General features: G+C 51.5%; 1 protein-coding gene across 3 annotated transcripts in view; it reads left to right on the forward strand.

Annotated features, from left to right (window-relative positions):
- The first annotated feature begins 1,804 nt into the window (after positions 1-1,804).
- Tecpr1 (tectonin beta-propeller repeat containing 1) overlaps positions 1,805-14,336 on the forward strand; it is a 29,518-nt gene continuing 16,986 nt past the window's right edge. For all 3 annotated transcript variants that reach the window (XR_784016.3, XM_010642746.3, XM_010642747.3), the window contains exons 1-9: positions 1,805-1,930; positions 4,793-5,028; positions 5,601-5,783; positions 6,022-6,144; positions 6,549-6,674; positions 8,338-8,512; positions 8,600-8,700; positions 10,992-11,093; positions 12,420-12,565. Coding sequence is in view for 2 of the 3 variants with exons in the window: in XM_010642746.3 (XP_010641048.1) it covers positions 4,804-5,028; positions 5,601-5,783; positions 6,022-6,144; positions 6,549-6,674; positions 8,338-8,512; positions 8,600-8,700; positions 10,992-11,093; positions 12,420-12,565 (1,181 nt within the window). In the remaining variant the exon portion in view is untranslated. The remainder of the gene's footprint in view (positions 1,931-4,792; positions 5,029-5,600; positions 5,784-6,021; positions 6,145-6,548; positions 6,675-8,337; positions 8,513-8,599; positions 8,701-10,991; positions 11,094-12,419; positions 12,566-14,336) is intronic.

Consider the following 14,336-nt stretch of genomic DNA (forward strand, 5'->3'; position numbering starts at 1 on the left):
TTGTGTCTCAGCAGCAAGGAAAGTGACTAAGACACCTTTGGCCCTCTGGACTCTCCTGTTTCCGGTGGGAACCAGACTCAGTTCACAGACGCCAGTCCCTCCGGGTGGTTAGGGTCAAGGTTAGATGCAGGAATCCACAAAGCCACCAGGGTTAACATGAGGCTTCTACTTGTTTTGTTTTTTGAGACAAACTCTATGTATTCAGACTGGCTTTGAACTCACTATGGAGTCCAGGTTGACCTCAAACTCACAGCAATCTTCCTGTCTCGGCTTCCAGAGCACTGGGATTACATGCCTGGCCAACTTCTGCTTTTTTTTCCCTATGGGAGTCAGCCTTAGTGGGGTGCCCAGCCCTGACAGGGGAAAAAAACCTATCCACAACCTCACAAAGGAACAAAAGCTAAGAGGAAACAGGAGTCTGTGTTAGACAGCTTTCTGTTACTGTGAGGAAAGGTTTATTTCACTCACAGGTTAGGAGGTTTCAGTCCATGATTGGTTGTCTCTGTTGTGTTTTTCTGGGACAAGTTCTATGAAGCTTAAGCTGGCCTTGAATTTACAGTGTAGCCCAGTCTGTCCTCAAACTAGCAGTGATCTTCTTGACTCAGCCTCTGAGTGCTGGGCTGACAGGAGTGCACTGTCATACTCAGCTTGGCTCCGTTGCTTTTGAGCCTGTGGTGAAACTGCACGTCCTGGTGGGGCAGCATGGCAGAGCAGGACCACTGATTTCAAGGCTAGGAAGTGAAGAGGAAGAGGATGATCCCACAATCCCCACTGAGAGCTCATCCTCCGGGGCCTGAAGCTCACCCCCAGACCCCACCACCTTCCCAGAGAACCAAACTGGAGCCTTTCCAGGACATCCCAGATACAAACTCCAGCAGGAGGGAAACAAGCTCAGGTGCCTGTTTTAGCCACTGTGTCATCTGTGCCTGGCTTTTCACCAGACATGCCCCAGCTGTTTTTTGTTTTTGTTTTTGTTTCCATTCTTCATCCTAACCTGGCTGCCTCTCTCCCAGACAGGATGGAGTGAGAAGGTGGAAAGCAATTATATTCGTGTCTGGTTCCAGAAAGCACGCGCATATTTCTAGTATCTTTAGAACAGATTGAGTTGTGTTGTCATGGCAACACAGAAGTTGAGCAATACAGCAACTATTATTGACATCCTGTCCCATGCTACAGTCATAAAATCACAGATGTTTCCAGGATTTCTCCCATAAGGATTTTTTTTTTCGGTACTTGAGAGTGACCCAGGCCTTGCACTGAGCTACATCCCCACCCCTTTTAACTTTTTTTTTTTTTTTAATTTTGAGACAGGGTCACTAGACTACCGAGGCTGGGCTCGAACTTGTGATCCTTCTGCGTCAGCCTCCCAGTGTGCTGATATTACAGCTGTGAGCCACCACGCCCAAGTAAGAGTGAAATTTTAAATTTGTGTACTCTAGGGCTACTTTTCAACCCGACTGGATCCACCAGAACACCTATTTACCTGCCACCTCCCCGTAGGGTTCCTCAGGCACGGCGCCCACACGTGGGCGCTCCTCGGGTTAACACAGCCCGCGGCCCAGACAGCCCGACCTACCCCGTCTCGTCTACAGGCCCCGCGTCACACCTCCAGGTCCTAGGGTAGGCGAGAGGTCGGCACTGGTTTGGGTGGCCGGAAAGCGTAGGGACCTCTCTCCACTCGACCTCCGGCGCCAAACCTGGCGCGACCCCGGAAGTGGACGGGCGCGCCAGCCTGAGCAGCCCCAAAATCAGCTAGACACCAGCCAACCGCGCGCCCCAGGTCGTTACGTCATGACAGCTCTGGCCAATTGGCGTGGGTCCGCGCCCCACTTCCGGCCCACCCTCGCCTGCAGCTGGGGAGGGCCGGCCTGCTAGTTCAACAGAGGAGGAGCATCTGGAGCAACCCGGGCTACCCCGGGCGCCGGCCCAGGTGAGTGTGTCGGGCTCACCTCTTCGCGGCGACCACGGGCGGCTGGCGCTATTACTAGTCTAGGAAGTTTCCGGCAGCGGGGTCAGTGGCGCCTCTGCTGGATGCGTTTGCTCGGACCCTGGGGAGGGAAGAAGGGAGGGAGAGGTTCTATGTGTGCTCCGTCCAGCACACCTGGCGGGCGCCGCCCCGCCCCCCGCGGGACGCCGACTCCCTCTGAGGACGCCCCCACTCCTTGGACTGGAATGGTTGGAGAAGCAGATCGCTGCAACCTAGCGGCTTTAGAGAACGGAGTTACATGGGAGTCTTCTTCCTGGGCAGCCGTGGAAGCAAATCCGCTTGTGCTGGGATTAGCGTAGGCAGATGGCCTTGCACTCGACATTTGCTCCTGGTGGCCAGGCAGGGGCCCACCTGTCGCCCAGTGCGGGAGCTGGGGTACAAGCCAGGTCGACTCAGGGAACCTCCTGCCTGGTGAGGCTAGACAGACCCTATTCTTCAGGAAGGACTCAACTGTCATGCAAATCCTGTTGTTTTCCACACTCCTTTGGATCCTGGTGTAGCTTTCGAGCAATCCCGCACCTAGCAGCCAGAAAATTGCCTTAGTATCCGTTTTATCACATATCTGCCCAAGAGTCGTGCCTTACTTTTCAAGTTGTCTGTGGTTTCCCTTTCCAGGAGCAGTATTTCTGACTAGGCTCAGGGATGACAGTGTGTTGGTTGTGGGTGGAGGTGATTATCATTAAACATTGGTTGAACAGTCTGTGTGCCTAGCACTGTTATGAGAAAACGAGAGAGGCTCAAGACTCAGGTGACCAGAAAGGGATTTGATTTTTTTTTTTTTAAGACATAGGAGATAAATGACAGAGTGTGGTAGCAAATGCCTAGTAATAATATGACATCAGTACCACTCATTCAATTCTTATTGAGTACTGAACAATGTTTATAAGTATTACCTCATTTAATTCTCACAAAGTAAGTGGGTCACTATTACTTTCTGGCATTTTTGTGGGAGTACTGGAAATTGAACCCAGGGCCTTTATACTGAGCTACATCTCCACATCCTTAGCCCTTTTTGTTTTTTACTTTGAGATAAGTCTTGCTAAATTTCCTAGACTGGGCTTGAATTAGGGACCCTCCTTCCTCAGCCTCCCAGGGTGCTGGGATTGCACCACCACACCTGGCCCTTTCTGATTTGTATACAAAAATAAATTAAGTGCCAAATTCTGTCAGTGTGGGTCTGGGAAGTTCTGAGTATTCTTAGTTACTGTGAAGGTGTCAGAAGGACTCCAAGCAGGCAGAAGGGGCAGCTAGGGGTCACCAGGGTCCCGACTTAGGCACCTGACCCAGGTCAAAGTTCCTAGGTAGCTCTGTATGTCTGCATGTATGTAGATGTGTTGCCCCTGAGGTTTTGGAGGCCAGCAGTTCTGAGGGGGTCTCTTCTCATTCTTCCTCCTGTTGTCTTCTGTACTTTCCTGTCAGAGATGTTTCCCAAAAACTTGGCTTCCATTCTGCCTCCCGTCTTTCAGTTCCTTGTTCCCCTCTGTCACTTCCTTCTCAGACTGCATTTTCAGACTCACTTTGTTCCAGAAGAGGCTTATTTTGCCTCTGACATCACAGATGTCCTTACAGCACCATCTGGAGCTCAGCATCAATCCCAGCCTCAAGGCATCTAAATACACCTTCTGGTAGCTTTGGAAACCAGACAGGTGTCTTGTCTGGAGCCTCTGACCATCCTCTCTTGTCACCTGAGGGCAGTGTTCCCTTGTTGGGTCTGGAAGCCACCCTGTCTGGCCCAGTTTTTCCTTGTGACTCCCCTGAGCCTCCTCCATTTGCTCTGCCTCTGGCTTCCTTGGGTCTGGCTCCCTCGGGCTTGGCCATGTGGCCCCACCATAGTAGGAAGCTTATTTTTACTGGAAGCCAGGTCTCTATGATTTACCTCAGGAAGCAGAATAGTGTCAGCCCTGGGCACAGGGAAAGTCAGTGGCAGCTTGGCCCCCATCTAGAGTGCAAAGAAAGAGGAGGAAGGAGTGGAGAATGGCAGGAGAGACCCTCGTGTTGGGGGTAAAGAGGGATGGACCTTTGTGTCCTAGAATTCCATGGTCACCTGGCTCCTGCAGGACCACACAAGATTCCAGTTGGGATGCCAGGCTTATGTGGAAGGACTGTCATAGTGAGACCAGCAGAGGGGATAGAGATTCAGATAAATCTATGGGCTTTCATTTATTCATTTGAAAGGAAAGATCCAAAGAAACTTTGTAACAGAATAATGATCATTAAATTTGAAGAGGTAAATACATAGATGTTACCTTTCATTTGCCCTGTACTTTGTTATGTGTTTGTAAAAAAAAAAATCCCCTGGGCCAGGGATGTAGCTCAGCAGTACCACACTTGCCTGGCCAGTGCAATCCCTGGTAACGGGGGAAAAAAAATCCCCATAACAAGAAAGAAGGAGCCAGGCATAGTGGTGCACATCTGTAATCCCAGAGTACTGGGAGGATGAGGCAGGAGGATCACAGGCTTAAGCCCAGCCTAGACAGCTTAGTGACTTAATGAGAGCTTGTCTCAGAATTTTAAAGGGGCTTTGGGATGTAGCTCAGTGTGAAGGCCCTGAGTTCAATCCCAAATAACACATAAATAAGTAAGGAGGAAAGAAAGCCAAAGAAAGAAAACAGCTATCTACATTGGAAGCCAGGCTCTGCCTCTCATCTGTGGGGTGATCATCTGCTTCTCTCTCTGGACTGTATTTTGCCATCTGTGGCATGAGAGTCACAGCAGAAGTTCCCCAAGTACCCCCCCTACCTCCATGTCCCTAGGCTAGAGACAGGACACTGACATCCCTCCTCCTTGCCTCCGATTTCCCTCCAGCTGCCGGCGCCATGCCCGCATCTGTGCTGTGGGCCGTGGACCTCTTTGGCAGAGTCTACACCCTCTCCACGGCTGGCCAGTACTGGGAACTATGCAAGGACACCCAGCTGGAGTTCAAGCGGGTCAGCGCAGCCACGCAGTGCTGCTGGGGCATTGCCTGTGACAATCAGGTGTACCTGTACATGTGTGCCAGCGATGTCCCCATCCGCCGCCGAGAGGAGGCCTATGAGAACCAGGTAGCAGCCCACTCGTGGGCAAGTGCTAAAGTGACCCATATCCTGGGATTCGGCTTCACATGAACTGAAGAAGAGAAGAGAGCCCCTGCATCTGTCCCTTCCACCTGGCATAGCATTCAGTCTCCTCCAGAGCACACTGGGACGGGTCTGCCAGGATGGACTGTGGGCATCCAGGAGCCAGTCCTCCTGCTTACCCGCCTTGCAGCACCATGGCTGTGGGTTCTCTATCCTTTGGGGCTGTGTTGATTCCCTGGGTTTTATTTTTCTCTCTTTGTAGTACTACTGGGCATTGAACCCAAGGCCTTTGTAGTAAGCTCCCTGCTCAACCTTTTTTTTTTTTTGAGACAGGGTTTTACAAAATCAGTAAGTGGGCTAGGCTGGGCTTCCCTTTGTAATCCTCCTGCCTCAGCCTCCCTCCCAGAGTGCTGAGATTACAGGCATCTTGGGATTGTATTGGATTTGATGAAGTGGCCTGGGGTCTTTGATCCCGGGAGGGGCCTGAGAGACCCTTCCTGCTGGGTCTGCTCCTGGCAGGCTCAGACCTAAGGCCATCTCTGTGTCCCTGGTCCCAGCGCTGGAACCCCATGAGTGGCTTCTGCGAGAAGCTCCTACCGAGTGACCGCTGGTCATGGAGTGACGTGAGTGGCCTCCAGCACCGGCTGCTGGATGGGGTGGCACTACCATCGCCTCACTGGGAGTGGGAGTCAGACTGGTACGTGGATGAGAATTTTGGAGGGGAACCCACCGAGAAAGGGGTAGGTAAACTCAGTACCCACCTTGGCCAGCTTGGGAGGGGGCCCTGGGGGGTTGGCGCTCAGCCTGTCCCTTGGTGCAGTCCCACTCCTTCCAGCTGTGCCCTACGGGGTCTGACTTCTGTTTCCTATGGGGCCACGCATTTGAGTCCTGCCATCACACTCCCGACACCCTCCTCTTTCTCCCATCTTTGAATCTCTGCCCCCAGAGCCTTATGGAGTCCCGCCTCTGGCATTTCAGGGGTGGACCTATGCCATGGACTTCCCTGCCACCTATACGAGAGACAAGAAGTGGAATTCATGTGTGCGGCGGCGGAAGTGGATCCGATATAGGCGATACAAGTCCCGAGACATCTGGGCCAAGGTCTGTGCCTAAGGGGACACAAGCCCACCCTGAGACCTGCTCTTTTGAGTTGTCCTGCCATGGCTTCCAAAGAGAGAGGGTCTCGGGCACTCACCTCACCTCACCGTGTTCCTGGCACAGTGGCTGGGTCTGCCAGGAGCCCCAGGTTCCAGAGAACAAATCTCAACAGGCAGTCTCAAGCCCAGAGCCGACCCATAGCCACTCCAAGATGATACCCGGCCTGGTGTCTGACATGGCAGGGCAGAGAGAGCCCAGAGCCAAAATCCTGCATTCCTGTCCATGCCTTCTTTATGAGATCAGGCAGTATGGGCCCAGCTGGAGAGGAAGGAGGGGACCCAGCATAGATGCCTCACCAGGTAGTCAACAGGTCATGATAGCCGCTATGTGTTGCCTCCTCTTTTCAGATCCCCTCAAAGGATGACCCCAAGGACCTGCCTGACCCCTTTAATGACCTCTCTGTGGGGGGATGGGAGATCACAGAAGAGCCTGTGGGCCGCCTGTCAGTGTGGGCTGTGTCTCTGCAGGGAAAGGTAAGGCCACTGTTCACAGGCCCTGGGTGCAGTATAGCAAGGGAGGCAGCCCAGGCACTGGCCAGTCAGGACCAGGCCGGAGACCTCCATGCCTCCTGTCCCTGGGGTCAGGCCTTCCAGAGAGTCAGCACCTTACCAGGCTCCCCATCAACCCCCTCCTGTGTGTCCCCGTCTTGTGGTCCCCTGGATCCCAGTCCTCCCAGAAGCCTCTGATTCCCCATCCCATGCCTGGTCCTGGCTTGCTTCTCCTGGGCACCCTGGGCTCATATGCTATCCAGATTGTCTCCTTAGACAGATTCTGGGCTCCCGGCCTGCTCCCTGTTGGTGCTTCTCACAGTCTCCAGGAGTATTGTGACTGGGTGTGTGGGTGGATAGTTGGTGGGTAGGTAGATCAGTGGATGGATGGTGTGTGTGTATGTGTGTGTATGTGTGTGTGTGGTGGGTGGGTGAAGGGATGGATGCTATGTGGAGGGACAGGTGACTTGGTGGATGGTGGGTGGGTGTTGGTGTGTAGATGGTTGCTGTGTGGATGGCTGGATAGGTGATGGATATATAGATGCCTAGATGGGATGGCTGTGGGGTGGGTAGATGTATGAATGGATAGCTATTAGGTGTGTGGATGGGTAGATGGTGGGTGAATTGTTGGATGATGCGTAGGTAGGTGGATACGTGGGTGGATACGTAGGCAGGGGTTGGGTGTGTGGATGGATGAATGCTGTATGTGGATGTTTAGAGAGAAAACATCCTTTTCTGAGAGACTCTGTAAACTACATAAAAAGGAACAAAACTACTCCTGGCGGCGGTGGCAGCTCAGGGAACCCAGCCCTCTTGCCATGGTTTTGGATGATTCTTTACAATTGTGCAGTGGCTTCCACCACAGATTGACCACAGGTCTGCTGTGCTTTGGACTTGTCATGGCAGGTTATTTTTAGTAGCCTTGCCTCTGGGGTCCCACCCAGCCAAGGCTCAGGTTAACCACAGCTGCTTCCTCTGTGTCCTGCTGAGGGGTGGCGGAAGGTGTGAGCAGGGTGAGGGCACCGGCTGGAGATGGAGTCCCTGACAAGGAGCCTTGTCCACCTGGATGCAGAGAGAGGTCAGGGCCACAGCAGTGTTTGTGTTCCCCAAGTGCCAGCGCCATTCCTGTGGTCCATAAGAGGTGGTACCAGGAAGGAGGCTTCCCAGGCCTAGCCAGAAGGTCCATTGTAAGGATGGGGTGTTGGGACCCCAGTCTGAAGATTCTGTAGTGAGTCATTGGCCTGGCCTGAATTGTAGAGATGTGTGGCCTCCTCTGGTGAAGTGAGCCAAAACCTGGATGATATGAGGGCATTGTGCAGACTTGGCTATTCAGATTAAAGAGCAAGAAAAGTGGAAATTGGTATGAAAAATGGGTTGGGATTTTCCCACTTAGCTCCCCTGGACTTTGGCTGCCCCTGGAGGTGGGTGTCCTGAGGGCATTTCACCACTAGGGGGCGCAGGACACATAGGCTGGGGGCTGGAGTTGCACATGGTGGATGGGTGGCTGGGGCCTTACCTCCAGATGAATGGGGCAGGTGAGAACTGGGTGGGGGTCTGCACACTGGGGGGTACCCAGAGAGCCCCATGCACAGCTGTACAGCTGTACCAGTAGGACACATAGGTACCACACCCTTCTGTTGTTTCCCAGGTGTGGTACAGAGAGGATGTCAGCCACCCCAACCCGGAAGGCTCGTCATGGTCTCTGGTGGACACCCCAGGGGAGGCTGTCCAGATCAGCTGTGGGCCCAACGACCTGCTGTGGGTCACCCTCTGGGAGGGGCAGGCCTTGGTCCGGGAGGGGATCAACAGGAACAACCCCAAAGGTAGATGACCCTGTCCTGGGGGAGGTGGAGGTGCCTCCCAGCATTGTGGCTGATGGAGGCTGCCTGGGGTTTCTTGGGGGCTGCTAGGCAGTTCGTGGTCCATAGTGGAGCCTCCTGGGGCTGAGAATGGGATCATGCACATCTCCGTCGGAATGAGTGTCGTCTGGGCTGTCACCAAGGACCGGAAGGTAAGACAGTGTTGCTGGGGCTTGAGGGCAGCTCTGCAGGTGCCACTTAATATTGGGGTTGTTTTGTAAAGGTTGTCTGAACCGATAATGGCAAATCCAGCATCTACCAAGCACTGTGAGCGTTGGTTTTGTTGAAATTATGTGCCTGTATCCAGGAAGTTTGATGTAGAAGTCTCTTTCCTTACACCCAAGTACCAAACTGCAGAGCAACTATATTAGGCCAAACATTTCAGATAATCAGAAACTAATTTGCTGAGACTCAGTTAAAACGCCTCTCCTCTCCCTTCCCCTATTCAGTGCTTGTGTGTGTGTGTGTGTGTGTGTGTGTGTGTGTGTGTTACTAGTGATTGAACCCAGGGCCTTTACACTGAACTACGCCACCAGCTCTGTTTAAATTTTTTTATTTTTTATTTTTTTGGTACCGGGGATCGAACTTGGGTCCTTGCACTTGCGAAGCAGGCAGTGGGGCCACTGAGCTAAATCCCCGGCCCCGTTTTAACTTATTTTTAACTTTTTAAAATTTTTGGTACAAAATTTTAAGTCACTAAAGAACCCAGGGCCTTTACACTGAACTACGCCACCAGCTCTGTTTAAATTTTTTTATTTTTTATTTTTTTGGTACCGGGGATCGAACTTGGGTCCTTGCACTTGCGAAGCAGGCAGTGGCACCACTGAGCTAAATCCCCGGCCCCGTTTTAACTTATTTTTAACTTTTTAAAATTTTTGGTACAAAATTTTAAGTCACTAAATTGCCCAGGCTTGGCTTAAACTTGGGATCCTCCTGCCACAGCCTCTCAGAGTGACCCACCATTGTATTTCTGTCTCATCAGAGGCAGGTCCAAGGGGGGTTCCCTGGCACCCAAGAGGATGAATGCTCATATATCTGAGTCTGTATCGCCAGCACCCAGAGGTCCAGACCGCAAGCCACATCCAGCCTGACAAAATATGGGTGTCATTGTCTCCCCAGTGCGTTCCAGGCACCCCGCTTCCCAGGGACTGTAACTGCCAAGCCCTGCTTATAGTGACATGTCCTTCCCTTTGGCTTAAATAAGCAAAAATTGGATTTGTGTATATGTCTGCTCAGTTGTCATATATTTAATATGCTCACTTTCTTTGGGTTTAGAAGATACATTCTAGATTTTTGTTTTGTCTTTTTTTTTTTTAAGAGATCTAGCTATGTTGCTCTGTTGCTCAAGGTGGTCTTGAATTTCCAGGCTCAAGCAATCCTCCCGCCTCAGCCTCTTGAGTAGCTAGGACTCCACGTGCATGATGCCAGAATGCCCAGCTTTCTAGAAATGTTCATGAGAGGCATTTCAGTGTTTTCTCATGTAACTGTCACACAGTGCACCTTAGAAATTCAGCATGAGCCAGGCGTGCTGGCACATGCCTGTAATCCCAGCACTTGGGAGGTTGAGGCAGGAGGATCGCTGTGAGTTTGAGACCAGCCTGGGCTACATAGTGAGTTCCAGGGCAGTCTCAACTACATAGTGAGACCCTGTCTCAAAAAACTAAAAATAAATAAATAAATAAATAAATTCAGCATGAATGCTGATTTACCAGGATCTCAGGGGCCCAGTGTGGCCCACCCTCCAAATGGTAGAGCCCTAGGGGACAATGGGCCAGCTTGGGAGCCATGTCCACCAGGTGAGCCTTGGAACTACAGGCAGGCCTGGGAAATTTTAATTGGATGGTGCATAGTTTTACAAGTTGATATTAAGGAGATAACATAAAGCATTAAATGTAGACCCCAAATAGGCCATTTATTCTAATAATGAGTTTGTAGTTTTCCTATATAACCTCACTAAGGCCACTGTCTCATACAGAGGACAAGTTGAATCAAGAAAATGATCTTTTCCACGTGTGGGTCAGGGACACATGTAGCTGAGGCACGTGACTCTCAGCCCTTATAGGACAGTGCTAAGCACAGGCAGGCACAGGCATGGCTGCGGGAAGCTGGACGTTGCACTGGCCTTGCTCACTCTTATTATTTATTTATTCTTTCTGAGCCCTGAAAAAGCCCCCAATTACCTGGGCATGGTGGTGCACACCTATAATCCCAGCGCTCTAGGAAGCTGAGGCAGGAGGATCAAAAATTCAAATTCAGCCTGGGTATCTTAGAGACTTAGCAAGATTCTGACTCAAACTAAAAATATAAAATAAAGGGCTGGGGATACAGTTCAGTGTAAAGCCTCTGGGTTCTATCCCCAATGTGACAATCAGTCAATCAAGGGAAAAATATAGCCCTGTTTCTGTGGCCTCTGGGGAAACGTTTTCTTTTCTGCCCCTTCCAGGTGTGGTTCCGAAGAGGCGTCAACTCACACAACCCTTGTGGCACCAGCTGGATTGAGATGGTCGGGGAGATGATGATGGTGAACGTGGGGCTGAATGACCAGGTGGGCATGCGACTCCTAGGGCTCCTGATGCAGTATGTCCACCCTGCCTCCGCTGTCCCTTCCCAGTGGCAGGGGTCCCCACCTTTGAGGGCACCCAGCAGGCTGCTCTGGGTTGCTTAGGTAAGGTGTCAGAGTAGTGAGCGCAGATCTGCTGGGGGTGGGGCCCGCATCTGCAGGCTGCAAGGTGTCATGGGGACATTCGAGGTGTGATCGAAAAATATCATGTATGTTTAAATTCACAAATTGATTGCAGTAAAAGGCACATTATTGCTCTTAAGCCCCTCACTTAGAACACACTTACCCATTGTCCTATGCCACTTGCCACACTTGATCTTAGCCAAGAGACTGAGGAGCAATTGTCCTTGCCACTTTCTGCAGCAGCTCTGGAGCCCTCTTTCCTGAGCGTCTTTAGTTGCGCCGTTGTAGTTCCCCTGATGTCCTGAATTGATTCAAAACATTTTCCTTTCATGGTCATTTTGACTTCGGGGAGTAGCCAGTAGTCACATGATGCCAGATCTGATGAACAAGGTGGACGAGGACTCACTTTTTTATGAGCCTGCTTTTCCATCGGATGGCACTCAGCAGTACCATTCATTATATTTTTTATTACATTTCATAGTGACGTGAAAGAGGACTTCCAGAACCGCTTTAGGAAGTGATAGAAATGATGGAATAAGTGTGTTCAGTGTGAGGGAGAGTAACTTGAAGGGGATGAATAACAAGGTGTCTTTTTCTGTAACAATTTTTCTTTTTAAGTTTAAACATTCACCATATTTTTGATCAGCCCTTATACTTAGTGTTCACCAAGTGAGGGGTGGAATTGGTCTCCTGACTCTGTGGATGCTGCTTCTTGTAAGCATCACCTCTGCATTTGACAGCATGGCCTCTTCCTGGGTACAGTTCAGGCTCAAAGGTGCAGCCCCTTTCTGTGACGCTGACAACCCCAGCGCTCAGCACCTAGAGCACAGATGTTCCCTTAGGGAGCAGCTTCCCACAGGAAGCCACAGGAAGACAGGGACACAGGTGGACCTTGGGCCCCAGCACAGTGCCTGTACACCCACTTTGTCCTCTAAGCCCTGCCCTGAGTTTGCCTGACATCAGAGAACCACTCCCAGGTCCCTGTTTCTGAGCCCCCTAACCTCCCTAGCCCTGGCCCTTGCCCAGTCTCACACCCACACCCCACTGCATGGCATGGCGGGGGGCTCCTCCTGGGTTTGCCATTGTCCTTCCACCCTGCTGGACTCCTGCTGCCCCCTTGAACCCCCAGAAAGACTCAGGAGCCCTATGTCTGACCCAGCCTTCCTTGAACAGTGCCTCTCTCTCCAGGTTTGGGGCATCGGCTGTGAGGAGCGAGCTGTGTACTTCCGTCAGGGTGTCACCCCCAGTGAGCTCAGCGGGAAAACGTGGAAGGCCATTGTTGCAGGCCGGGAGAGTGACCGGTCACACTCTGGCAGCTCATCGAGCCTCCTCAGGTGACCCAGGGCAGTGGGGACAGAGCAGTGGCGTTGGTGGTAGTGGTGTGGGGGTGTAGGGGGACGCGGGGCAAGGCTTTCTGCAGCCTCTGCAGAGTGCTGGCCCTCTTCAGTTCCCATGCCCACAAGAGCCCTGAGTGCTGCGGTCTGGCTGCTCAGCCCTGCAGAGGAGCCTTTGGGGGACTGAGCAGAGGTGTCCTCAAATGCTGGACTGCCACCACAGTGCCCTAAAGGTCAGGATGGAACTGGGACTGAACCGGGTTTGGCCTGCTGGTGCTGAAGGCTCAGGCGCTGGGCTGGAGGAGCCATCTCTGAGAGGACGCTGAGCCTGTAGGATGCCCTTGGGGACCCAGGCAGGGGTTCCCTCCGGTCTGGTCCCAGACTGGATGCTCCCTGCTGTGTGCTGGAAGGACTCAGGCTCATACAGATCTCCAGGCCCTGCCTGTGCCTCTGGTGGGATTTTGTCCCACCAAAAACAACTGCTGCCATCGCAGTCCTGGGAACCACACTTTGGAGTTCATGGGTCTGAGAGTGTGGAGAAGTCTCAACTCTGCCCCAGCTGTGAAAGCACAGGCAGGTGATTGCGTGTCCAAGCTTGGGATACCTCAGCTCTGCCCAGGCAGTGCCCACAGCCATGATCCCTGACCAAGAGCATCCTGTCCAACTCGGGCCTCCCCAGTCCCTGACCTCTCCCCTCTGTCCCCCAAGCTTGGCTGGTGTCCCTACCCCAGGGTTGGTCTCCTTCACTTTCAGTCGTTGCATTGGGATCAGCTGACAAGCTGCCCAAAATACTGATTCCACATCTTGTGCTTAGGTGTGGCAGTGGCTTCTCAGGTACAACACTAAAGGCACTGTCACTTTCAGTACAATTGTATGACATAGTCAACACTGTCAGATAAAATAGTCTTCATATTATATTGTTTTGCCCAACTGTGATCTGACATAAGTGCTCTGAGCACATTTAAGGTATGCTGGGCAGAGCTATGATGTGTGTGTATATGTATGTGTGTGTGGTGCTGGGAATTGAACTCACTGAGTTACACTGAGCTACATCTCCAGCCCTTTTAAAAATTTGAGATAGGGTCTCGCTAACTTGCTAAGTTGCCAGGCTAAGTTCAAATTTTTGATCCTCCTGCCTCAGCCTTCCAGAGCACTGGGATTACAGCCGTGTGCCACTAGGCCTGGCTTTTAAATGCATTGTTATCTTAACATATTTTAAATTTATGATGGGTTAATCAGAGCACATTCCAATTATAAGTCAAGGGACATCTGCACAGATAATTTATCTTCATCAAAATTTAAAATTTAGGGCCAGGGATTTGGCTCAGTGGTTCCAACGCCTGCCTCACAAGTGCAAGGGTCCGAGTTTGATCCCTGGTACCCCCCACCCCAAAAATTAAAATTTAGAGGGCCAGATATGGTAGTACGTGCCTGTGATCTCAGCTACTCAGGAGGCTAAGGCAGAAGGAGGCCAGCCTAAGCCATTTAGCAAGATCCTGCCTCAAAATAGAAATAAATAAAAAAGACTGGGGAATCAGTTTAGTGCTACAAAATATACAAAACCCATGAATCAAATGATACTATCAAGAGAATGAAAAGATAACTCATACAATGGGGAAATATCTACAAATCACAAGGTAAGAACCTCACCTCTCAAATATACTTAAAAATATCGAGGCCGGGGATTCAGCTCAGTGGTTAGGTGGCCTGCCTTGTAAGCGTAAGGACCCGAGTTCAATCCCTGGTACCAAAAAAAAAAAAAAAAAAAAAA

The sequence above is a fragment of the Fukomys damarensis genome, unplaced genomic scaffold (assembly GCF_012274545.1).
Source record: "Fukomys damarensis isolate Sample0158 unplaced genomic scaffold, DMR_v1.0_HiC HiC_scaffold_17, whole genome shotgun sequence".
Lineage (NCBI taxonomy): Eukaryota > Metazoa > Chordata > Mammalia > Rodentia > Bathyergidae > Fukomys > Fukomys damarensis.